The following is a 26,701-nucleotide window of genomic DNA, read 5'->3' on the forward strand; positions in this document are numbered from 1 at the left end:
GGTTAAAACTAAGTAAATAAGCAGCATTTTAGGATAGAAATATGTTTTTGGTTTTTTTTGTCAAAATGTAGAAATAAACTGACCTCTGAAAAAAAAAGCCTGCATTCGAATTTTAAATGTCAGGTATCTGGTTTTCAAAGGTACTGAGAACTCATAATTGTTACTAACTCTTGTGGGGGCTCAGTATCTTGAAAATCAGCTCCATAAGGCACTTTTCATCTGTAAATTTGCTAGATATTAGCGCTTCCTTTCTGCACAGTAATGTATTCGGCACAAATTTCTCTGATGTTCACAACCATGCTGTCTTTTAGCATAGAGTTTCTGTGGGCTGTTTTGCTGGTTGAGCGTGGGTAATGGGGCAATGGTCCTTTTCTTAAAGGCAGTAGTTCTGAATAAGGTTACCAAAAGTGTTGTCTCTGGTGTTTGATTAATTGAATAATTGCTAAATTGGGTATTTTGGAATAAACACAAGTTTCATGAGTCAGCCTCAGTGGCTTATTCCAAATTCAGTCCATTTTATCCATTGCTAATCTAATCCATATTCAATCTTCTTGCTGCTGTCTTGTGGTTTATGAGCAATCATTCCATTCTCAGCTAGGCACTGGTCAGTTTTGTTGTCAACGCTAGTCCCTGTTAAAGCACAAAGATATTTTAAATTGTGATTTGTGCATTTATTACTGGAAAAAAGACTATCAACCCCCAAATGAAACCTATCAAAAATATCTGCATGGAAAAGGGCAAATTAATGCTCTATGTTCAACCTACTGTGATTCCAGAAGAGTAAAAATTGAAAGATAGAGCCTGGGGACTTATGTAATCTCCATTAACCTTTATTGACAAGGATGAACAAAACCCTTCATTGAAGATAGAGGCACCATTTGCTGTTTCACATGGTTTATGTGATTGATTTTTTTCCCCTTTTCTTTTACATCCTGTTAAAATAATCTTACCAGAACAAAGGGGTGCACTGTGATTGTCCCCACTGTCCTTTTCCCATGGGACTGGATCATTATCATTATCTACTTCATTGCAGGCTGATGACACTGGCATATCACTCTCATTTTCAGGAATAATCTCTAGTATCAATGGTTTTGGAGGTCTGGCTTGGTTATTTTTGGTCTCCAAGTTTGTTTCTGTATTCAGAGGCTCTGTTAATAAGGCTTCCACAAGGGGACTTAAGGTTTTCTTTTGACTGTCTTCAGGTACCGTGTATATATTTGAAAAGATGGCTGTTGGGATCTCTTCTGTTACTAAATTCTCGAATGTGGTTTTAACATGTTCCTCTGATAAAGACTCCTTATCATTAGTTACTTCAGAAATTATTTCAATCTTTAGATGATATGTTTGCTATAAAGATAGAAAAAGACAACTGTAAAGGGTCTTTTTGTAAAGGAGCAGCTACTAAAAGACGTATATTACAATGTAAAGGCAAACTTCTGCTTTCAGATCCATATGACTATTCTCACTTAAAATTATAGAATCACAGAAAAGTAGGGCAGGAGATAATTTAGCACAACTCTTTACTCTTCAAGGCAGGAGCAGCCATGTTAAACCATCCCAGACAGGCATATCTCTTAACTTGCTTTTAAATATTTACAACAATGGAGATTTCTTAACTTCTCTAGGTAATCTATTTTAGTGTTTCATGATTCTTGTAGTGAGAAAGTTCTTTCTAATAGCCAATCTAAATTTCCTGCTTTGAACTTAGAGGTTATAAATAGACAACCAGTTTGATGCAGCCTTGATTATGACTCACTGGGCCCAGCCATTTACATACTAGGCTTACATGGAATTAGACACAATTGTTCTGAGGCTAAGTATCAATCTGGATAATTCACAGGTACTTAACGTGGGACATTGAGCTTGGCTGCCCATAAAGATGGATCTGATGCAGCACAAAACACTCTCATGTGAATCAAATTGGTTGTCTGTTTTAAGATTGTTACCACTTATCCTGTCCCTTGAAGTCACAGAAAAAGTCTACTGCCATTCTCTTTATAACCCCTCTTCATGTATTTCATGCTCCCCATTGTTCATGGGTTATCTGCTAACTACATAGTCTCACTTCTATAGTTTCACTTTTCTAGAGGGCAAAAATGCTAAGGTTACTTGTCAGATATGAGCTGAATTTTTCACTAATTAGTTGCACTGCCTCAGTCTTGAACTAGTTTTTTATAAACTAAACATACTTCAGATTTCACTGGTAATGATCTTATTAAAAGTGAACAAAATAGTAACAGCAAACTCTAAACACCTCCAGCTTAGGAGTAGCTTGCGCAAATTAATTGACTGGTTTAGAAAATAAATTGAAAAAAAAACAAACAATGTTTTAGTTTATCCTGAAACTAAAATTTTTAGGGAATCAAAAATAATTTTAGATTGAATGAAATGGCTTCATTTGCGTAATTTTGTGCATTTTGTAAAGAAAAAGACCACTTTTTAAAAAATACAGAAGAAGGTACTATCAGCACTCCGTCCCAGAATTTAGGACACCAAACTAGGATATGGAAAATGCCCTTTCTACCTGATTCAGAAAAGAGATATAAACACAAGTCTTCTACACTTCAGAAGAGTATACTAAGTACTGGACTTTATGGGTGGAGGCTGCTCCAAGGCACTAGAATTCCAGTGCATCAGGGAAGACTCAATTAATCAAATCTGCTGGAGCCTGGCAATTACTGCGCTCCAGCAACCTCCTATGTCTCATGTATCACCATCCTTGTGCTTAAAAATGGCAGAACTAAAGTCTGTCAAATGAGTTTTATTTCAAGTGCCCCTGCCACAGTTTTTAAACATGGGGATGCTGATACAGGATGTGGTGATGCTTTAATTAGAGTGGCTCTTGGAGCTGTTCTAATTAATGCGCTGCTCTCCCTCCCACAGCATGTGTAAAAGTATCTTATTTTTCTGAGGTGAGTTTCTCTCTTGTTGATACTCTTCTCTTTTATATAAGATACTTAAAACTTCATTGAGCAGAAGAATAACTCTACAGTTTTGTTGGTGGGCTAGGGAGAGAACACCTGGGTTTCTGTATCTGTTTCAGTGGGAGCTTAAGCATTTTATACACACTAGAACATGTATAAAATGTGTTTTTAACAGAGATAATGTGGAAATTCAAGTTAAAACAATGAGACTCATTTTACTTTTGCATGGTTACAGAACATGCTTATATATTTTACTTTATAAAATCAAAACCTAACTATTCTCTCAAACCAGAAAAGTACAACTTGTACTTTATTTATTAATTAATGGATTAATTAATGCATGCCAGAAGGAAAATACTAAATTGATGAGAATTGGCAAGAAGCTCACATTTCTGGTTGAGACGTCCTCTTCTTGAGAGAATTCACTAGCACCTACATCTTCTAAATCAGGCAGTTCCTGAAGAAAATCACAAACAGCTTATTAAAGGAAAAGGTGACTTCTAGCCCATTTGAAACTTGAGATCTAAACTACATATTTAATGTTGGCAGACCTTTACTAGAAGTCACTGCAGTCATCACCCCCCCCAAAACAGAAGCCTTATCAAATGCATGCTTGATTAAAAAAAGCATATATGCTTCCAATTCAGGGTTGCAGTAATCTTAAACAGAAGGCTAACTGCTCTCTATTACAGTACAATGTACAATGTGCTGGTGATCAAAAAAAGAGAAAACATTCTGGGACAGCAAGACTATAAAAAGTGGCAAATGGAGGGTGTGCTCCACTTAATAATACACAAACAAAGTAACTTGCATGACAGTTACGATGCTGAAGATCTATTGGGTGAAGGCACTGATTCTGAAAAGTTTCTGCACTGTATCCCATGCAGCGCTTAAACCTAATTGATATCTAAATGGAAGTAAATGTGTGTGGAGGTTAATGCTAAAGCCTACAGTAAAGGAAGAATATGAGTTATCTGTGATTTCGAAGTCCCAGTTTTTAACAAGAAGCAAATAGAGCCCAAATATTTAGATTTAGGCTTTTGCGCCCTAGAGACGTCACCCCAGCTTCACTTTATTTTCAAACAAGGACTACTTTCATTGGGCTGAAATGGTCTCACATGGTGTTATTCTATTGTCTTGTAAGACAGACTGATACCCACAAAAACAAAATCCATCAAGGAACTGCATATTTCATCCTATATAATCTCTTATTCAGATTCATAAAACAAAATCCAGTCTTCTTGAATGTCTTTTACAATGTATCCAATATTTCACTGTCAGTCATTTCTACACCTGAGTTAATATTTACCACACCTGAGTTATGGTTTTTAGCTACAGATGAAAACAAACTTCAGGGTTATGATATAGAAGAGACACCATGACTAGGCATGGCTAACAGACTGCAAAGTTACAAAAGAAAGGATAGTTTGAATGGGCCTCTACCTGCCTTTTTTGGAAAAGGAAGTATCTGAAATTAAAATCTTTCATTCTGTGTTAGGGAGGTACAGGATATTCTGTACCTAATTGGAATAAGAACTGCATTCCTTCTAAAAGAAACTTCTTATGAGATCGCCCTTGAAAGAAACAGGGAAAGTTGGTTTGGACCAATTAGTGTACAAAACTGGACTGTTAAATCAGCAGAAATATTTTTCAGTGACAACCCAAATGCACTTGTATGTATGCTGTCAATAACAATGAAAGGCTTCCTCAATAAGTTGCTGAAAAATAGGAATGGGTGGGCTAGATCTGAAAGACTGATTGGTGTCCAAGTCTCACTGGGTGCATCTACACAAATGTTTACCGTGGAGTAGACTAATTAGTTCCAGAGTAAATGTCTCAGCATCTACACGTAGGACACTAATTAACTCCACAGCAGAGTAGTACTTCTAAATACAAGTACTGTAGTATCTCACTGTGGAGTTTTTTACTCCACTGCACTGTACTGCATGTGTAGAGGCTGATGGGGCTGGCTGGGGCATGAAGGTGCTTCAGTGTGAGGGCTGTTGCTAGCCAGTGTAATATGTTCAGCCAGGTCAGAGCAGCTCCAGGCTGGCAGGTTGACCCCTGGGACCCTTGCCAGCCAAGGCTCCTCTGACTTGGCTCTGTGTGCTGTGGTCCCAGGTGCACATTAACGAAGCACTTGGGATTAGATGCACTCACTCATGTTTTGTTAGGGGTTTTAGGTACCTCTTCCAGACAAATATGCTGAGCCTCTGTTATCTTTTTCATCTATCACTATAGGGTCCTAAAGCCATGATGCTGAGGCCAGTGTCACTTCTTCATCTGGTGAGGATCACAGGTGGTGAAACTTTTTGTTCAGGCACACCTTCCTCCTCTGACTGTCACTGTTGCAACATGTACCTACTGCTCAATAACTGAAGTGAGCTTAAAGCTTTCCAGGGTCAGTAGAGTGATATGCTTTAAGATGGTGTTTCAACACTGGATCCCAGGTTTCTCAGCCAAAACCCTACCTTGAACTTCTTTCATATGGCTAAGGCAAGCAACAGCAGAGAAGGTGCAGGTTAATTAAAGTTGCATGTTGAGGCTTGATAATTAGTTAATGACATCTGGGCCAGCTAAGTGGATTGCTTTAATCCCTCCATGATATGCAAGTTCAGGCCAGGAGTCTGCAGTGTGGCTCACTTACTGCACCTCACTGCATATGCAGTTTGGCAAGTTTTAATGCCCCATTTGTTCAATAGACATACTTCCCATGTCCTATGCAAATGGGGTTTCACACAGTCCAATATTTACATTGCAGGCGGAAACCCAGAAGCTTGATGGTCAGCTATATGGCCAAATTTTTGTTGCACGCTGTTGCTGCAGACCATATTTAGCACCAGCAGCTCTCAGCATCCAGACTATTTGATGAAGGTTGGAACGCATGTAATTGGAAAGGTTTCCTTGACTTAGGTTTGTTTGGTGGGTGTGTGATATCTTGATACAATGGGAGTTCAGGGTCAGTCATGATCTTTTGTACTCACAAAGTATAGCCTAATCCCTTCTCACTATGGAGGGACTGATATTCGATAACATAAGCAGCCACAGAAACAGTATGGATTTTAAAGCACCACTTACTACTTGCATGGCAGCATTCACTTATGTGTTGGTGTGAGGGCGCATTGCTTCCCCAGGTTGTTTCAGCAAGCTTCTCTATAATGTTTACCTTCATCACTATTTGCCAGAATATCGAGGTGCTGGCAGTAACTCAGAGTTCAATCTAGAGCGACTCCAAGGTACCGTGGATGATTTTCATGCGTTTAGTTCCACAAAACCTATACACCAGCAACATCCCGTAGACAGCATTGTATAAATTTATTTATGCCAATGATATTGCATTAGCCACAAAAGGTGATACTTTCAAGACAACAGAAAAAGTCCTCAAGCGATCTGCACACCCTAGAGGACCTATTTCTGAACTTAGTGTTTGAAATCTAATACAGCTAAGATGGCCATTTCCTCTTTCCACCTGAACAACTTTCAGGCCAATAAAATGTGAAATGTACCTTGGACTAAGCTGAGAAGAATATATTGAAAAAGAGTACAGGTAGTGCAGTTCTACTTTTGGCACACATGCAGAGAGATATGAGGCTCTTCTATGCCAGAGGTTCTCAAACTGTGGTCCTCAGACTACTGCTGGTCAGCGAGCTCCATTCAAGTGGACCACAGAAAGGTTGTGGAACAATTGAGAATATCTGTACTTGTAAGGTAGGACTACTGCTATTAAAATATGAATTGTGTCCTTTGATTTGTAGAACAAAAAAAAAGTTAATTAAGTGGTCCACCAAGATCCTCAGCAATTTTCAAGTGGTCCATGAAAAAAACATTTGAGAACCACTGCTCTATGCAATAAAGACAAATATAATGGTCATTGTTTAAATGCAAAGGCATAGATAGTTCTTAAAACTGGTGAGTTAAGCTTAAAAATCTTTTTGCTATTAAGTGAAAAATAAAAATGGAGAAAGGTAGTAGAAATAAATTGGAAGAGAAAATTCCTTGTTCCTCCCAAAGAAGCTCAAATATATATTAACATCTAAAATACCAGAAACTATGTAGAAGTAAAATGAAAATCTAAGTAGTTAAGCTAAAGTTAAGACACTAGTATTCCATTTCACACCAAGGGCACTGAGAGGGAATGAGAGTGGAAGTTGGTCCTGAATCTCCTGTATTATAGCATAGCGCATTGAGGCTGGTTGGGGTCCATGTGTATATCAACTAGGCATTGCCATTTAAAAGTTCTGGGGTCTCACACATGCATACCCACACTGGAACACACCCAGGGCAAACACTCAGAGATATAAACTTCTAAACATTTCCATGTTCTTTTGACTGGTTGGGGCTTGATGAAGCTGTCACAATTGCTGCAGGGTAAAATGCCATAATGTGTAGTGCTGTTACAACCTGTGCTTACACATCCCCTTCACTCCTAATTTAGTCACTACTCTGTCCAACTTTAAAAATTCTCAGAGGAGATCTGGATCTCAGACTACTACCAGGATTTCTCTCTCCTGGTCTCTCTGCTGTTTCCCCAGAATGGTTCTGACAAAGGTGGCTATGGGAACTGCTGTCATGTGAGTATTGGATATTGCTATCAGAATCTTTTTCCATTACTGTGCACAGTTTGGGGAATAGCTGCAGAATGGAGTACTACAGGGCACTAATAAGTACATTAATGTTGTAATTTATCTGGGGTTTTTAAAATTTCTGTATGGCTAAATTAATATATCTCTTCTGAATCAAAACAACACTTGTGCAAACTCAAATTCATGAGAAAAATAGTGAAAAATTTTTTTAAACAATATACTAGCGTAAGTGCAAAAGGACTTGATATGGGGCAAGGTAGCCCCATAAAAATAATCTTACATACTCCATGTGGTTGTCACACTGTTGGTACATACAATACTAAGATGTCTTTGAAGCTAGTTTTTGAGTGTCTTCAAAATGTGCACACCAAACTAGATACTTTCTAAGGTATCTGTTTTGACAAATACTCAGTGCTAGCACAAAATTATAAATAGTCAATGGAATGATGCATTGGTGAGCCCTCCAAAAAGGCAGTCAGTGTTTGCAGGGTCAGGTCTTTAAAGAATAAACTGGAAATTATCCCAACAAACCTAAAAAATAATGTAAAGGTACTATAATGATGCTAAAAAGAATCATAATGCAAAAACAGTGACTTGTGTTAGGAAACAAAGACTATCTAGTACCTTGAGAAAAGAAGTTTGACATTACCAGTACCACAGAACCTGAATCCACCAAGTTAAGATATTTGAAATATTTATCCCCTTTGTGCTTGGTTTAGACCTTTGATTATAGCTAGAGAGATTTTTTTAAATGGTATTACTCATGTCTTTAAAGTTAAACAAATGAATAATTATCTGAAGTATCAGGGCCTTGAATAATGGAGTGTATTAGAAGTGGTAATTGTGAGTTGTATAATGGTTAATGTATATTACTCAAGTTTTAATTATTAAGCATCCTGAATAATTAAGTTTGAAAAAAATGATTCCAGACATTTACATGAAATGATTGGGTGGCTATTTCTTTCTTATGAATTTTTTGTGAAGAATTTATTTTTCATTATACACAAGTTCTGGATTCTGGCTACTGCCTGGATCATCTTTGATAGGGACAATTCTGCCCTGAGCATGGGACTGGTTTAGATGACCTTATGAAGTCCCTTCCCTACTTTCCTATGATCCTACATTGTTTCCTGATGAGAATCTTCATATTGCAATTTAGTGGATCTTTTTTGTTTTTGAGTGAAAAATATTATTTCCTTAAAACTGGAATCAGATTTGGAGCTCTCAAAGTCTAATTGTAGAATTACTGTGTGCAACAGAGAAGACAAGATTTGGAAGACCAAATATTCTTTAATCGGAGAATTTCAGGACATCTTTTTTAATGGCAGATAGCACCTGAGATGAAAGGAATGAACTGCCTGTAAATTATATGAAAGAGAGGGGAAGTTTCCACAGGGGTGGGCCACATACAGCTGTTTAGCCAGGGCATAAGAGAAGTGATTTTGTGAATAGATGGTATCTGAATGTGGAAATCCCAAAACCTGAAACAAATTACTAACTTACATACACCAGCCTTAATACATACATCAATGTAAAACTTCTCTGGAATTTCCAGTTTAATTTGTTCTACGTCTGCAGATTCATTCAGTTCAGTTACTAGGGCTCTTTCAGTAGCCATCTTCCCTGGAAGTATTTCTAGAATAAAATATACATATATATATATATATATAGATGTTATTTTTATTTACTAATAGAAGGCTAAATGCACAAAATGACTTATATGTTGCACCACTGAGCACCACAATGCCTAATGCAGTGGTGGCAGCATTAAATGCCATAGCTTCTACAGCTGTGGCACTTAACACTGTAACTGCTTGTCTGCTGCCAAATTTTTGGACCTGTTAGGAAGTCCCTGTGCTGGATGACATGATTCTGTGTGCTAGACTGCACCAGCGCATGGGCTCAGTTTGTGGCCAAATCTTCTGCAGGGCTGGGCCAGACTGATTCCACACCACTTATCTGTCCCATGGGGCTGGATGACTTGAGCATAACTGCTAGACTATAAACTTATATTCGCGGTTGCCTACAGCATAGTCTTGGATTATATCTCTGGTTTGGTGATTATGGCACTCTCCTGGGTGATAAGCACTTCAGATTCCTTCTGCAGAGCAGGAAATTGTATCTGACATGCTCATGTGCATTCTTAACCACCATTAAATGGATAAAACAGCATGAGCAACAATACTAAACCTCACTCATGTTTTGTGGCTGGATTGGGCAACATAGGTGGAAAGGACTACCTAATTTACAGGTCTCATGGCCTCAGACTTGGCTAGACAGCAAATCTCAGTAACATTTATATATATCACATCTGTATACACCACATGTAGCATTATATATGTTAAACATGAATATGTGCTTTATTATTATTTTACATAGGATTATATTTAAAGGCTGAATTATGCAACTCATAGTCAAGTGAAGCAATGCTTACAGAGGAAAGCAGTCTCACTTAACTGCATAAATATTCAAGTATAATTTGCAGAATCAGACCTGATGTACATAAGAAATGTTATCAAACCCAGTTTAAATCTTTTAGTTTGATATCTTCAGATTGTTGTACTGAGTTCCATCTGTATCTTACCTTTCTGTTTTACCACACTGCCAATGAACTCCTTTTAATTTGCAAATTGTCTTTGCATTTTCAAACACTGCATCTTGTGAACTCACAAAAAATGAAATGTAGATCAATGTAACTATTTTAGGTATGAGGATACCAAAGCATCAGTTCTCTCCATTATATTTCTTTTCTTCATTGGCTCTTAATATGTAACCCAAAATAGCAATTTTTCAGCTGCACACTGAAAACAGTGTTTCTTCATTTTTAGGTGTTTGTTACACATTCATTTTGGGTGGTTCCTAAAACCCTTAATCCTTGGATTATCAGCACATTAACACCTTTAAATGTATTAAAGCACTTATTATGTAGCTCAAAGTTACACCACTCCAGAGCAGGATTATTTTTTGATCTGCCTAACCCAGCTCCTCTTCCATTAAGGTGTGGCCACTCTCCATAGATGCACTGCTCAAACTGAAAGTATGACTGCAATCTAGCACTAAGCCGATCAACATTTTTGCAGCTCACAGTGTACTGTGTAACAAGGCCCTTACATCCTTGTCCGCTAGATCAGAGAGGAACATGTATCAGCATAAAATTTAGGATCGTCATTTCTATTTCTTTCATTTTTGTTTGGTTATTTATAGTGTACATTACCTTTGCCTTTAGTGGTAAAATTTGGCCGCTTGTGAGAATCTGATTCTCGCTCATCCTCTTGAACTTTAATTACAGTCTTACAATTTGGGATATTAGACTGATATTCACTGCTGGAGATTGCAGATGGAAATTCATCATGGACTTCCATGCTTTCATTTACAACTTTTTCAACGGTACTGTCAGTTGCAATCCTGTCACTTGACGGTAGAAAGTTTCCTAAAGTGGAATAAAGCAAATAAAAGTTCAGGGTTGCATTAGATTCTATCAAGCTAGGAATGATAAATCAAATTTTGTTTTCACTCACTGGATATTTACTCTGGTATAACTCCAGTAAATTCAATAGCGTTCTGAATTTACACCCTGCTAAATAACAGATTTTTTACCATTGACTGTTGTTTGATCAATAAGAATATCAAAGCAAGTTAAGGCCATTACTCCAAGTCAGAGTTGAAGCAAACACAATCAGGGGTTTTATCCAAAACTGTAACCACAAACCTTCCAATGACTTTGTTATGTCTATGTTTTCACATTTTTCATGTGCAACACTTTGTTCCATTTGTCTTTTTTTCTCTTCTGCTTTTTCCCTGATTGCTGCTAGAGCATCAATACTGTCTTGGATCTTCCTTCTCTCTCTGTTCTCCCATTTTTCCCTTTCTTCTTTCTCAGCTTTATTCCCTCCTTTGGCCCAGGCTTCTGCACAGGCTCTAATGGGAATGGGAAAGTATATTTTTTTAGCAAAAGAAAAGTTACCGAGATGTCACAATTTTAACAATCATAAAATGGTCCACAAAGTCTACAGTAGATACAGACATTTTTAGGTGACAAGGAGCACACATTTTTAAATGCTACTAATTATAAAAGCAGAGATTACAGAGTAGCCTAAGTTCTTTTCTTCATGACTCCACTCATAAGCTGAGTTTGGGTTACTGTCTTTGAGGCAAGGCAGTTCTGTACAAGAGGTTACTTGCACATTCTTATGGAAAACTACTAATTATAAAATCCTAGTATGCATAAGCCTACCTACTCCCTTTGGCTACTGGTCATATTCTTCCTCCTCCCGCATGAAAACAATACATATAAAAACTAAATTTGGTGGTATGACCATTAACACTTGACCTTCCCTGATGTGTAAATAAGATTTTCCTATTTCTCACCTGTCCTTTGGAAAAACTGGCCTATCATCCAGGTATGTTAACTGTTTCAGTCGTACAGTAAGGGTCTTTCGATAATTAGCAATTTTCTTTCTCACTTCATTTCCCATCAAATTCAGCACACGCTAGAAAAACAAGGAAAATAATTTTAAAGACAGAACATTAAAATGTAACTCCTGTTTGACACTTTCTTTTTCATCTTTAAACCCAGAAGTTTGAAAAATAATAGTAAAAATCCCAGCACTAAGAATGCTTCAAGTCAATTCTACAATTCTAGTGAAAACTCTATTCATAAGAATTGGTTTAGATCACAGGTAGATTGGCCCCTTATATTTAATTAGCTACAGCAGCATTTACTAATAATGCAGACCTAGCTCAACTACTTCCACGCTAACTATGTCTAATTTCCAAGATTTTTACCAGTAATTAAAATTCTTACATAAATTATAAAACTCTTCCCATCAAATCAAACTAATCTTTGCTAGAACAAAGAAAACCAAAATAAGAGCAATTAGCCTCAAATGAAATTTTGGTAAAATTTGAAGCTTTTCCAATGTTATTTGGTTTATAGTCAGCATTTTTTCCTAAAATGCAAATTCTGTCTGGAATTCTTTTTAAAACATTCAGGGGAAAGATCAGAATGTTCACAGAATATAACTGACCACTGCTTTTTATTTATAAAGTACCTTCTTCTGCTGAAATGTATTTTTGTGTCCTGAGCTCTGTGATACTGTTGGCCCAAACACATGAAAATGAACATTTACAAAAACCTTCAGATATATATATCTATTGCTTACCAAATCAGGCATGGTCTCCAAAACATTTATAATTTGTGGATCATCTAGCTTGTTGTGGGAAAGATCAAGAACACATATACTTGGACACTCCTGTAAATGCTGTATATCTTCCACAGTTTGTAACCTATTGTGAGCAATCTGAAGAGTATGCAATACTCTCAGACAAGCTGTCAGACAACAATACAATGAAAGAAAAATTAAACCTCTGCAAAGAAAATTTTTGGGAAAAATCATGCTTCTAATATCAGGATTTATTTTTCATTGTGTAGTTTTCCTAGGCCTCACTGGAGTATTTAACATTTGCTAAAACATTAAACACTGTAGGCCTCATAGTATTGTCAGGGAAGAGAGTCAGTACTTGTAAGTTTAAGAAAGAAAAGGAACCCATAAATTAGGGTGCATGGCAGATCCAAGATACCCATGTAATGTAATATGTGGTTTGTTTTAATTAATGTGTTTTTGCTTAGTGGGTTGATCTGGATAGAACAAGAGCTTAGAAGCTTGGAATTTTATATTGCCCTGAGAACATGGTGTGTGGTAATACCTTGTTGCAGCAAGCACAGGTTAATTGGAATGTAAACATTGTGTCTTGCTTATAATAAATTTATCTGGGCACTTGCACATGCAACGCCATTATCATGTGCACGTGATAAAAATGTCACTTGTGTGACTTAATGGCATCACACCGTACACATGCTCTAAGAGTTTGGGGGTTTTAAATGAATTTGCATCATTGCAAACTAAACTACAGTTTCTAGCGATGTGTTGAAGCTATTGGTCAGCTTGCCCCCTGGCTGTGGGAGAGGCGGGCAGGCTCTGCAGAAAAAACAGATTGGCTCTCTAACCACTTCTGCCTTCAGCAGACACCTGACAGCAGGCCAGGTGCTGCCCCAGGAAAAACCCTTCATTTTAAAATCAAATGTGAAGGTGGGGGGAGAAGGGGATTGTGAGTGGGGAGGCAGGCACTGTGGCTTGGGTTCCAGCCCCTACCTGGGATTGGGGCTACAGCTATAGCTTCTTCATGTCCCCACACCTCTGCCTCTGAACCCAACCATCTCCCCCTGAAGTCTCTTACCCCTGTTCCTTCCCCCCTGCCTGACCTTGTCCTTCCCTGACTTACCTTTGCTTCATGCATACTGGGGCACTGAACACAGCCCCAGCCCAGCTCCATAGCTGCGGCATGCAGCCTGCTTGGCTATTATGGGGTCAGGCTGGGGCTGTGCTCAGTGCCCCACCCTATAGCAGGGATCGAGCCTGCTGGGACAGAGGTGGAGGGGAGAAGCAGATGTTATGGGGAGGAGGGAACAGACACAGAGGCAGAAATGGGAAGCAGAAGCTGCAGGGTAAAGCAGCAGAACTGAGGACAAGGGGAAGGAGGAACCAAGGCTGCATGGGATAGGCAGGGGGCAAAGGTGGCAGGGGGACAGGCACAAGCATGGGGTAAGATGATTAATGCTACACCACCTGCCTATCTGCTGCCTGCCCTCCCTGAAGCAGTGCAAGGGATGAATTGAAGATGACCCTCCAATAAATAGATTCCATATATGGAAAATTGTAACAAATTTATAAATTTTCCATGTATAGAATCTATTTATGCGGTGGGTCTTCTTAAATTAATTTTAGATTCAAGCAAATACAGTTGTCAGTTAAACATGTAATGAATTCTTTTGTACCTTCTTTTGTTGCCAGCTTGACTGTGATAAATAGGAACGAAAATAAAGGATTAAGTAGTTACTCCAATGTATAGAGTAACTATATAAATTGTTCCAGTCATCAGTGAAAAATATTTACAAAATTACTTCTGTTTTGTTTACATTTTAACCATACAGAGTTGACACTACTTTCAGAAGCTCTGCTGAACTCCCCCCCCCCTCAATATTTTAACCCAATAAACTAAAGTCTGTAAACCACTTTGACTAATAATAATTGATAAGATGATGCTTGGGAAAATGAATATAACATAAATAAGAACACACTGTATTAGGAATTCTTACAGAGATTTTCAATGGTCTTGACATAATTGTTACTGATGTTGAGAGAATCCAGCTTTTGTAGTGGTTCAAGATTTTCAATCTTACTAATTAAGTTGAGTTGCAAGTATAGGCAGCGCAACTCTGCCTGTGCCTCCAGATTCTCAATCTTTGTTAAACCGTTGCACTCCAGCCATAAACACTTCAATCCTGTGTATTCTTCAAGATTCTCAAGACGGTCAAATCCTGCAAGAAACATAATAGTGCTTTAAAGAGAGAATTGGCTGAAAATGAGCCAGAAGAGCAACAAATATGAAAGCAATGATGATGATACAAACTGTAATTGTGCTTTCACTGATGTCAACAGCATAAGTCCCATTGACTTAGGTGGCCTAGTAGCACAAAAAGTATCATTAAATGGGAGATGAGATCACTGGAATCTTATAGCATGTTATATTTATATTTATATAATATTCTTACACTATTATGGAAAAACTAGTTATACAAAGAAAAGGACACAACTGCATTAGTTCTAAGAATTTTTTCCTCTAAAAATACTGAAACAAAGACGGGTATTATACGTTGTAGCCATGTTTGTCTAAGGATATAGACAGACAAGGTTCTTTGGGTAAATCTGATATTTTTTATTAGACCAACTAAAATAGTTGGAATGAAAACAATAACCTACATTTGGATATTGCTCATCAGTAAGACAATCAACTCGCTTCTTTTGGATCCATAATGGTAAATACAGTGAATGTGCTTGCTTCTTCCTTGATAATTTTTTATTAGTATCTCTGGAGCTGTTAGTCCTGGTGAGAAAGCCCAGCTGTGGGACATTTGGATTAGAAAGGAGTGTCCAGCAGGAGCTTTAAGAGCTCCCCAAAGAGTAAACAAACTTTGAGTGGAACAGTGTACTGTTAGGAGGGGCCAGAGCAAAAGAGGCTCCCCTTCTTGTGCTTGGGACAGGGCAGAAGGATTTTGTTTTGTGTTTCTTTATTTGTTTAAAAGACTGCTTCATTTGGGAGGACTGGCTGAGGACCTCCTCAGGAAGCAAACGTGCCAGCAGGCTAAGCAACCTGTTTACAAACTGGAAAACTGCCTCTTTAGAAAAACACACTGCAGAAAAAAACAAGGTAATTTTTTGCTTATCTTGTTGGAACCAATATTTTAAACCAGCATCTCTTAAGTGAGAGGCTAATGTAAATCTGATGTACTATGTTTTCCAGATTGTGCAAGTGCTGCATTTCGGTGCATCTGCCCTCAAAGTTGACGCTGATGTATTCCTGTAGTTTGATACTGATTTAGCTCAACTCTTAATTATTTATCCATTAAACTAAATTATACTTCTAATACAACAGTTTTAAAGTACCTTCCCTTCAATGAGCTCAAATTCTCTGCCATATTTCTATTTAATTTGACAAATCATTTTCATGTGCCTTACCTTTATAATGTAAATAAAGTGTATCATTCAAGGATGGGGTCAAGTATAATTTTTGCTGTTTGCAGATGTCTTGCAAAGCCTTCTTTGTCATTCTAAAATATTAAAGGAAAGAGTGAACAGCTAAAGAAAAACATCTTTAAATCACAACATGTGTTCTGAAAACTTTTTAAAATCTATGTTTGAGTTTTGAATAGTTCAACTATCTGGTTTCTCACTAAGACAATTAATTAATGTCTTCACCCTTCTGGAGATGTATCTACAGCTTTTAGGAGCATAATCAAAACAATTATAAAGCAGTTCTTTCAGGATGGCTTTCTATTTCCACCTGTTTAAGTATAGCTGTATTTCCCATCATACTATATAGGCTGTTAAAAAGGAGAACAAACATTTAAATAGCTGAAAAACCACATGATTTTGATGTTAAAACCTTTTATGCTCTTCCCTTGTTCTTTCATTCCTCTTTTCTTATTTATGCCTTGGAAGTTGAATCACTGCCTGACAGGGCAGGCATACTGCTAATGGAGGATCAAGGCCTTAAATTACAAGTTTAATCAAGAACCTGACTTTTTTGTATTACTCTATGCATGCTTTGGGTATTTATTTAAATAAAAATGTTTGAATGTGTAACTTTCTCATTAAGGCTATTGTCAGAGCAATTGTGAGTGGGTGGGAAGCACCCTGTCCAGATCTGCGGACAACACAAAGTTATGGGGTGCAGCTAACATCCTGGACAGGAACCAGATCCAGGCCAACCTAGACAGGCTGGGGAAGTAGGCAGAGAGCAACAGGATGCAATTCAATAAGGACAAATGCAAGGTGCTGCATCTAGGGAGGAAGAACTGCCATCATACCTACAGGCTGGGGAGTGACCTTCTCAGGTCCACTGAGGCAGAAAAAGATCTTGGAGTCACTGTTGACTCCAGGATGAACATGAGTTGCCAATGTGATGAAGCAGTTGGCAGAGCCAATCGCACCTTGTCGTGCATCAGTAGGGGCTTCACAAACAGGTCTAGGGAAGTGATTCTCTCCCTCTATGTGGCACTGGTCAGACTGCAGCTGGAGTACTGTGTCCAGTTCTGGATGCCGCAGTTCAACCGGGATGCGGACAACCTGTAGAGGGTCCAAAGAAAGGCCACTCGCCTGATTTGATGCCTGCAGGGAAGGCCCTACAAGGAAAGGCTAAGGGACCTTAACCTCTTCAGTCTCTCTAAGAGAAGGCTGAGAGGGGATCTTGTGGCAGCATACAAATTCATAAGGGGAGAGCAACATGAAGTAGGCGACGATCTGTTCACCAGCCATAAGCTACTAGAAAGAAGGTTTAGGCTGGACATCAGGAGAAAGTTCTTCACTGTCAGGGTTGCCAGAATCTGGAATGGGTTCCCAAGGGAGGTGGTGGTTGCCCCATCCTTGGGGGTCTTCAAGAGGAGACTTGACAGGAACCTGGCTGGGATCACATAACCTCAGGGTTGGTGACTCTTTTCTTGCCTGCCAGGGGTAGGGGGTCAGACTAGATGGCTCACTGAGGTCCCTTCCAACTCTATGAATCTATGAACTTGCAGAAAATATTTAATTATTTGGTGAGATGAGTTTGTACTGAAATATACATCCCTAAAAGATTGAAAGAAAATCTTAGTAACTTATCTCACGTACCTGCTTAGTTTAAAAAGCCCTCTACCTGGTTTTGCATGGCTGTATTACAGCAACCAAAATTACATATTGCAAAACTGTTTTTCAGGCATATTTTCCATTTTTCTTTTTAATTCAATAAAAGTAGAGGTCGAATTGTTATGCTCTAGTCTTGCAAAGACTTATTCATAAGCTTAACTTAGCACATTATTAAAATAGTCCAGTTGAGTTCAATGCTGCAACAAGTTAAATATGTAAACATTTTCAAGATTGCTGCTTAAAACAGCAGGATGTTCCTGATGGGAAGACACTCCTAAACCAATAAAGCTGGTAGAATCGGACTTCTAATAAAAAAAAAAATTGCATTTAGATTTGTAATACTACACTGAAAAATTTGTTTTTTTTTTCTAAGGAACAAACAGTTCTGACACAGATTACTCTTCAGCTGAATTAATAAGGCAGTATAAAGCATGCATAATTGTCAGCATGTAGCTGTCTCTCCGAACCAAACATGACTGGAATAAATCCTAGGAGGTCTACACGTTCCACAAGAGAACTGGAAAGACATAAATAATGACCTAAACCATACTTTAGTAGCTAGTGAAAACTGCTTACATAATGTAGTATGGTATTTTACAAATCTAACCTATTTCACTGTTATTCAAAAATAGATCTTGTGTCTTTTTGGGAGGTCTTTAGATTGAATTCTTGGCAAATTATAGGTTCACGATAATATTAAATTAATTCCTTTGGAAATGCAAATTATTTTACTATGTACACTATTTGCTCCAAAACCATGGAACTGAAGTTTTCTACATATTTAATTTGATACACTGCCTGATAAAATCAGTGGACATCTATTCTTCAGCTTTAAAAGCAGCAGGGAGAAGTCCCTACAAAACAGGTATTTTAGGGCTAGCAGAAACACAAACATCCTCACATTATCTTTTACAAAAAAAGGATGAATTGCTACTGAAGTGAGGAATAGTTCATTCCTCACAGCCATGCAATAGTATGGCCTGCATGCTGAAATACTCAACAAAATGACCAATTAGTACTAATTGTGGTAGCAGGTTTTGTGATGTACTCATGCTTCTGCTGGGAGTTGGACTGAACAAACTGGCTTATTTCCTGTTGGTCTCTGAACAAGACTCAAATGGTAAAAATCTATATTGTCCTGGAGTGAATTTGACCAAAACTTACTACATAAACGAGTTAGGTCCCATTATTTATCATGAGGAGAAAAATAAAATTATTCACATTTTAACTGTGTGTTGTCTGAATTGATAGTAAGACAGTCACTTCATACTATGGCCATCAGAAAGCAGTATGGAGTTTGGAACAACTTTTTATTGGCATCAGGTTTATCTCATATAACATTTTTCTGTATTACTTAAGATGCATTTTGAGAGTGAAATTTTGCTTTCACTGAAGTTGTGACAAAACTTGAGTTGATTTTACTGAACTGCAAATTTAAGCAATAAATAACATTAAAATTACCTTGAGCAACCTTTTGTTTCTTCTACCTTTTGCATGGATAGATCAGCCACTGGTTTATGATCACCACTTAATTTCTGCTCATTTTGTTCATTTGTTTCAGATACAGAGATCACAGTTTTCTTTTCAGGCTGAATGTCTTCATGTTTTTATGTAATAAAAGAAAATTAAATGTATATATAAGAACAGTATGTATGATAGTTATGCTGCTCATCTAAAGAGAGAGACTGACAGCTATTTGCACGATTTCAAAGGAAAAATGTGTTTTTTGGCTTCCTTTTCAAAATTAAGAAAAATTGTTGTTTGGAAACAGGAGTCTACTAATCATAGGATATGAATGTTAGAATGTTTTATTTATTGTTTAGATTAGATAAGTTTGAAGTGAAGTTGAGGTAGCATCTGGGTTTCCAAAGGAGCTATGACATATGATGCTAGTAATACTGACATCAAAGCTCTTGTGGTCTATTTAGTTATACAGATTATAGTATAACTGTGCTTTTAATTAATCCTAGTTGGATGTTAGGATTGTCAACCATATGTGTAGACAAACTAAAATAACATTGCATTCATATTATGTCAGTACGCTGGAGTTTTGTTAGTGTAGCTTTTCCATGACTTTCCTTTACCTGCTTTCACACCTATCAAGGTGTCTCCACTGCTGTAATCATTTGCAATGTCTTCTTTTCTTCTAAATTCAGCTTCACCATCTTTGATCCCCTCTTTGGGCCTTTGTTCTACAGATTCTGACTGTAATGGTACTTCAACCACTGAGAGAGAGAGAAGGAGGTGGTGTCAGTATTGCCTCTTAGGAACTCAGGGAAGCTGTATAAATATAGGGACAATTTAATCCACAATAAAAGGACCAAAATGTATGTAAGGTTCTAATTCTGTCCTATGTTATGACAAACTTACTGATCTTACTGGGTGTAGGAACAAACTTGTCAGACTATATTCTCATTTCTTTAACAGCAGGGTAACTAAGAATTGCATTTGGATGAGTAAGAGCAAAACTCAATATTAAGAGTGGAATCGGTACAATATCCCCTACTAAATCTAATATTACAAAAACTTAAGTCTGTCTATCTGTCTGTCCATAATGCTTTATTTGCACTCTGATTGATTGGCTGACAGAAACAGCCGATCAGAGTGCTCCAAGAGTGGGAGAGGGCCAAAATGATTCCAAAGCCGCGCCGAGGACCGGACAGAGGGTGGGGGGGAGCCAGGGCCAGCAGCATTGGCCTTGGCTACCCCACCCTGCTCCCTACAAGAGGCAGAACAGCGGAACTCCATCCCAGGCCCCTCCTTTCCCCCCCATCATTCTTGATGGGCAATTGGCTAATAAGAAATAAAATCAAATAGCCATGTAATCACTAAATTATGATTACCAGAGAGAATTGTGGCCAACTGATAGCGTAGCTTTTCTTGCAATTACCTGCTTTTAAAAAAGTGTTTTCATTGTTTGTCTGGGTTCTACAGTCACTCGAAGACTCTTCTGACACCTCTTGCTCATTAACATCTGCTCTGGCTACCTTTTCCACACCAGTTTCTCCACGCAGTTGTTGCATTTTAAGCCCTGCCATTTAGATTAATAGCAATCAAGTTAGTAATAGCCTTCCGATTCAATCCTTTTGCCTGTATTCAGGCCAGATTTCCAGTGGTCTCAATGAGAATATCTCCTATGTTGCAGTTGTATCAGTGGGTGCTTATATGCATGCTCTGGAGTTTGAGGAAGGAGGGGGGCTTTTGAATTAGAGTGGCTCTCGGGAGACGCTGTAATTGTAATGCCTGCAGAGTCTTGTGTATTTAGCATCCTGCTTTTCAAAATGGTGGTGGGGCATTTAACTAAAACTCATTTGACAAGCTTTACTTAAAGCACCCCGCCACCATTTTGAAATGTGGGATGCTGAATACATGAGACCAGTGCCGTAGTGATGAAGTTTGGTGCCTGGGGCAAAGCCTGCAGTGGCAGCCCATCCTCACCCCACACACAGATCCATGGCGTACACACCCCCCATGCTTGCCCAGGGGTGCATGCAGCAGTGAGAGCTGCCCTTCCCCCACCCCGCCCAAATGAGCCACTCGCAGCTCCGTCCTGTACCCTGCCCCAGCTGGGCGGTGCCTGCTGGGGCCCCTTTGCTTCACTGCCTGGGGCAGTTGCCCCACTTGTCATCCCCCCTTTTATGGCACTGCATGAGACACTGCAGCACCCTGGAGCATCCTGGTTGGAGCACTGCAGCAGGCTCAATTAATGCTCTGACATGTTCAGCGTGAGCAGACTTCTGAGCCTGTGGCATGATGAACAATTACGTCCAATATCATTCAGACAGGACTTTTAACATATCAATGGGAGTTATGGGATCATTTGGACAGGAAACTGGGTAGAGATGCACCGTTATAGATAGAATCATAGATGCCGATGGGTATTTGGAGCCTGAACTCGCAATGACTTATGCATCTATTTTACCTTCTCTATAACCCTGTGCCTGCCTTTAGACTAAGAACTGCTAGACTCAGTATCATCCAGGAAATTATTTGGGTGTCTGAAAAACAGGGTCTGTGAGGCCTTGCTGTAGGACTTCACAGTCCCAGCCCTCAGGGTCATGGCAAGAGTGAGCTGCCTGCAGACCCTGCTGCTCATCAAACCAGACCTGGACAGAAACCCGCCACAACTACAGCGGCTCTACACTTTCAAGCACGAGCTTTGGAGCTAGCGAGGTCCCATTTATCCAGTGAAAATGACTTTGCACGTGTGAACGACCCTAGTTCCCTGCACAGAGGCGTACTCTATGTAACCTGTAGCAACTCTCCCCCCCAAAGAGCCAATGGAGAAGCTGCGAGGGCCCCAATTCCCACCCCCTGCAGCCACCGGGAAGCAGGCCTCTGGCCAGGGCGCCCGCGAGCGCATGCGCCCCTGCCCGAGTGAGTCTGAGGCGCACTGCCAGCTTCTCCAGCTCGGGCGCTGCCCGCCACGTCCAGCGCAGTGCGGAGCCTGCCGCGCCCGGCAGCGCATCTAGCCTGGGGGAGTTCACCTGGGACCCGAGCAGCCCAGCGCCGCTCAACCGCTCCAGCCGCTCCTCCCGTTTCCATGGCGACTGGGAAGCGGGACCGGCAGCCCCCGCGCCAGCGGGCCCGCCCCCAGCGCCTTGGTGGGCCGCGGGCTGAGCGTATGGTGCAGGGCCAGGCTGCTCAGGTAGCGGTGTGGGGGGCTGGGTAGCGTCGGGCCGGGCCTGGTGGGGTGGGAATTGCCCGCCCGGACGGGACGTGTAGGATCTGCAACACCGCTCCGGAAGCTGCAGCGCCATGTGTGGGCCGGACCCTTGCTAGAGGCGGGTGGTTGGCGTTACCCTTGGAGCAGGCGGAGGGCACCTGGGGCAGCGCCCGCTCCTGACCCGAGCTGAGCCCCTGCCCTCTAGGTCACCCCCGGCCTGGGCGTGTCCTGCGCCCCCCAGCCCCTCTTGGGGCTAGTTTCCTCGGCGCCACAGGGCTGAGCGGAGCCATTTAGTAATCCTCCAAAGAAAGGGCCTCGTGGTTCGTGTACTTTGATAGCCTCCGCCTCTGGTATTCGGTATGGATCAGTCTTTTTTTGTCGGGTCATCAGGCTGCTGTTCAGTCTCCGGTGCATCTGAACCTAGTGAATGCATTGTGTCTACTTTTGCTTAAGGTCTTTTGTTAGATTTACTTGGCATGGGCCCTTTCTGTTCTTGACCCTTTTCATTGCAAGTGCTATTTCTTGCAGTTGGAGATGATCCATTTCACCAGCCCCATTAATGTCATGTAATGGATTTTTTTTAACCATCTCCTAGAGTTTCTTGAAATGTTCCTTCCTTGCGACCATCACTCGCTCTTCTTATTTCAGATTTTTGCCTGTTTTCCGTGTAATGACTTTAGTTTGCAGTGTCCCATCAGCGAACCGTCTTGCACCTCAGCCTTATTTTACTAAAGTGCAAAGTAGAGTTTTGTGATACAAGCTCTCTTAAACTACTTTCATATTCTGTCAAGAGTGAATATCACTCTCCTAGTTTCTCCCTTGTCTCATGATGCTCGGTTACGTACGTTTCTTTGTGTAGTAAAATCAAAACACCCTGCCAGCATTCTCTTGTGCAAGAAAGTAGTGCACCAACTTCAGAATAAGTATAAATAAATAAATAATAATTATAAAAATATGTTTATAGTTGTATTTTCTGCCACTTTGCCACAAGGCTGAATAAGTCCTATTGTTTCTTCCTGGCGGACTTTTGATCATTGGCTTATCACCTTTTACATTCAGGACCCCCAAATAATTTTCCTCAAATTAGGATGGAGAGAATCCATCTGAATTATAATTTAGATCCTGGCCTTAGAAACTTCAAATATCAGGTTTCTGCACTGTGCTTCCACTAAAATCATAATTTTACAATTTACCTTGGTTTACACTATGTTCAGGATGTAGAAAATGTCACACTTGCTGCTCTGTAAAAGTTGAGTGTAAGAAAACCTGGATTATGGATCTTTCAATTCATGGTTTGTCAGCGCTGCTCTTGGCATTTTAGGTGATGTGAAAATTCATTGTCCATGTTTTCCTCTGATCTTGAAGCAGCAGCTGGTGCTGAGCAATAAGAAGAAGATGCGGGGGGGGGGATTTGCTGCCTGGCTAATCTCGCTGACAATACCTTCAAGCATTTCATTAGAAATACTGGACTAGTTTTTCACATCGTATGTAAAATGTTGTGGATTTCATCTGCTGTAATGATTTAGTTTTACTTGATACAAAAGAAAAGCTATTAAAGGAGTAAAGCAGGTTAGTTTGTGGTTGCTTTTCACAATGAATTCTTGAGGGGCAGGTTTTGTTTTTGTCTTTTAAAGGATTTGGTGGTAAAAATTATTTAAGATTAAACATTTAACAAGTTAAGAAAGCTGAAATGAAAGTATTACTACAAAAATGGTATCAAGAAAAAGCAAGCCTAGCTAGTAAAAAAACAAAAGAAAAACAGGGCGAAGACAATACCTCCTGGATGAGTGGCACGCTTCAGTTGCCTTGTATGCTAGTGACCTTGAGTCCCGTAAGTAAATAGAGAGGAGTTAATATTTTCCAACAGAATAGTTTGTGAATTTCAGCATTCATTGAATGACTGAAATGAGAACAAATAATACAGAGGTGGTCAGAGTCATTCTTAAGACCCAAATTAGGGGATGATTCACTTGAGAGGCAGTAAGTCGGGGTGGGCAAAATGCGGCCTACAGGCCAGATGTGGCCCGCTGGGCCATTCTATCTGGCCCACAGGGCCCCTGAAAAATTTAGAAAACTTATTTATCTGCCCCTGGCTGCCTGTTACGTGGCCCTCAATGGCTTGCCAAAACTCAGTAAGCAACCCTCCACCCAAAATAATTGCCCACCCCTGCAGTAAGTAGTAGTGCTGTTCCTTGTGGCCTCCATTGAAAGGTGCAGCCCTAAGTGACAGAATGCACCAAGAACCTTGATGCAGGACGCACTGAATGAGCATACATGCTCACTGGCTTGGCCCCATCCTCTTGAAGTAGTATTACCTGTAGCTCTCTAGGATGTTGTCTGCTGTACAAGACTTCCATCATCTTCTTATAGCAAAGACTGAGTTTTTTTCTTATGCAGGCAAGTTTAAAGCAAGGTATTCTGACTTTTAGGTTGTTTGTGGATGTTAAAAAAAACCACGAAACAAACCCCAAAAAACAAACCTTCCTTTCCCTGTGCTCTATTGGGTGTTTTAGTGGGACATTTTTGGTGCTTTCATCTAATAGCTGATTCAGTTGCTATTAAACCAATAAAATGCCTGATCCACGAGAGTGCACAGTGCTTAAAGTAAAGTGGCATTTTTGGGGGGGTGGGTGGTTGTTTTTTTAATGTCTACAAGCAGCTGTTGGGTAAAGAGCTAATGTGAACATTCCAAGATGTTTTCATGGCTGTTCCCTGTTCTTTTAAGAAAATGAATGCTTCTCTGGTCCCATCTTCATTTAATAACATATACTTGGGTAAGGCATTCCAAATACTAGGTTCAGATTGCTCATTACATTATCCTGCATTTGCTCTCAAGAATTAAAAATCTTCTGTTGTCACTCTCAAAGAAGAAATAAAATTCTAACTTTTAAGTAGTCTTAAAATATTGTAGGAACCAATGAAATTCCATCATTTATGGTCTCGTATCACGAATGAGCATATGTAAAGCATTTGCATCTCTAGATGTGATCTGTGTTGCTACAGATTTACATTATATACATAAGTCGTGTACTGCCTGTATTTTGTTTTATATTAGTTTTTCATATAAGTAAGTTCCTTGGACTAGAAATTACATATTTCTCTGTTTTACAGGGTAATTTAAGCATCACTAGTATTTTGTGATATAATAGCAAGAAGCATGAGGCTAGTGACCAGCAGAATTTGGTATACAAGACAAGATCAATGACGGCTATTACAATTAGATAATTAATAATGGGAAGATATTATTTTTTCTGGAAATATTTGCTTGAAAGTTAGTAATTGTTAAACAGATCAACTGCTAAAAATTGCTGAGAGGAATAAGTACGCGGTTCTCTTGACTTAACTTTCAAGAACTGATTTTATTAGATTTGATACATCTCAAGTGTCACTTCTATCCTGTGCCAGCTGTTTTTCTGCTCTTCCATTTTTCTGTGATTCCTGGCTTTTACCATTTCTTATGCAGCCCCCAAGATTAAAGTAGCTTCCTGTTTTCTCCTCCACAGTGACTTTTCTCTGCCAAGTTCTGTTTTAACTATTTTGTGCTGTTCTACATTTGACTAAGTCCAGGACTCTTTCTAGAACATATACAAGACTTAAGGCTCTGTTCTGAAGGGTTACAGTAACTTAATATACTCTGTGAATAATAAATAAGATTTGGTGTCCTTTCAAGGAAATTGAGATCTACTGGGTCAGTTCAGGGATTAAAATTTCCATTACTGGCATAGAGATTTCAGACTGGAGAGGCATTCTTCTGGACATGTTGTAAAGACTTTTAGTGACTCTTTTTAGATTCTTGTGGTGGGTTTTGTTATCGCATTATTGATCGTTATTTAGCAGCTCTCTTCACCTGCAGATGGGGTGAAGGGGGATTACCCAGTACCTTGATAATTGGAGTGTCATGTCTGCAGTACATCAGTGACATTTTTTAGTTTGTTAGAGAATAGAGTTTTAGATTTATTTTATTTATTTTTCTTAAATCAGCATTTCCAAATGTATTGTTATTCCTGGTTTCTTTATTCTTACCATTTGATTTGGGGTTTGGTTTACTCCTGTAAATAATATGGAACACTAGCAAAATAGTGATGTTTCCCATGCAGACTTTGTACTATTCTAGTAATATTGAAAAGGGGTTGGTTATTCCTCATATTATTCTAGCTGATATCCATGGACATATTTTGTACAAAGGTTTCTAAAAGATAAACTTTTGTTTTACAAATGGTCATTTTATTCTGTTTTTTAGGAATTTATTGACAACTTATTTCTTGCTTTCAAGTAGATCCTTTCACA

At 39.3% G+C, this 26,701-nt stretch overlaps 2 protein-coding genes across 4 annotated transcripts in view; one reads left to right on the plus strand and one right to left on the minus strand.

Annotated features, from left to right (window-relative positions):
- DNAAF1 (dynein axonemal assembly factor 1) lies at positions 1–22,305 on the minus strand. The gene is made up of 14 exons (XM_090062896.1): positions 22,236–22,305; positions 20,639–20,779; positions 19,833–19,973; positions 19,210–19,345; positions 16,084–16,175; positions 14,664–14,885; positions 12,670–12,836; positions 11,876–11,997; positions 11,217–11,425; positions 10,722–10,937; positions 9,033–9,142; positions 3,313–3,381; positions 951–1,347; positions 1–630 (listed from the first exon to the last, which is right to left on the minus strand). Exons 1-14 carry the CDS (start codon positions 22,291–22,293, stop codon positions 527–529), a joined length of 2,184 nt encoding a protein of 727 aa, XP_089919022.1. The 5' UTR covers positions 22,294–22,305; the 3' UTR covers positions 1–526.
- Positions 7,397–26,701, plus strand: part of HSDL1 (hydroxysteroid dehydrogenase like 1) — a 29,572-nt gene continuing 10,267 nt past the window's right edge. Inside the window, exon 1 of one of the 3 annotated variants that reach the window (XM_090062897.1) lies at positions 7,397–7,495. In XM_090062897.1, the coding sequence (XP_089919023.1) occupies positions 7,458–7,495 (38 nt within the window). In that variant the 5' untranslated portion in view covers positions 7,397–7,457. Of the gene's footprint in view, positions 7,496–22,262; positions 22,397–22,427; positions 22,772–26,701 lie in introns of those variants that run through there. The other 2 variants (XM_090062899.1, XM_090062898.1) reach the window with 2 other exon arrangements.

This window comes from Crocodylus siamensis, chromosome 9 (assembly GCF_052110815.1).
Source record: "Crocodylus siamensis isolate JL-2025a chromosome 9, ASM5211081v1, whole genome shotgun sequence".
NCBI lineage: Eukaryota > Metazoa > Chordata > Crocodylia > Crocodylidae > Crocodylus > Crocodylus siamensis.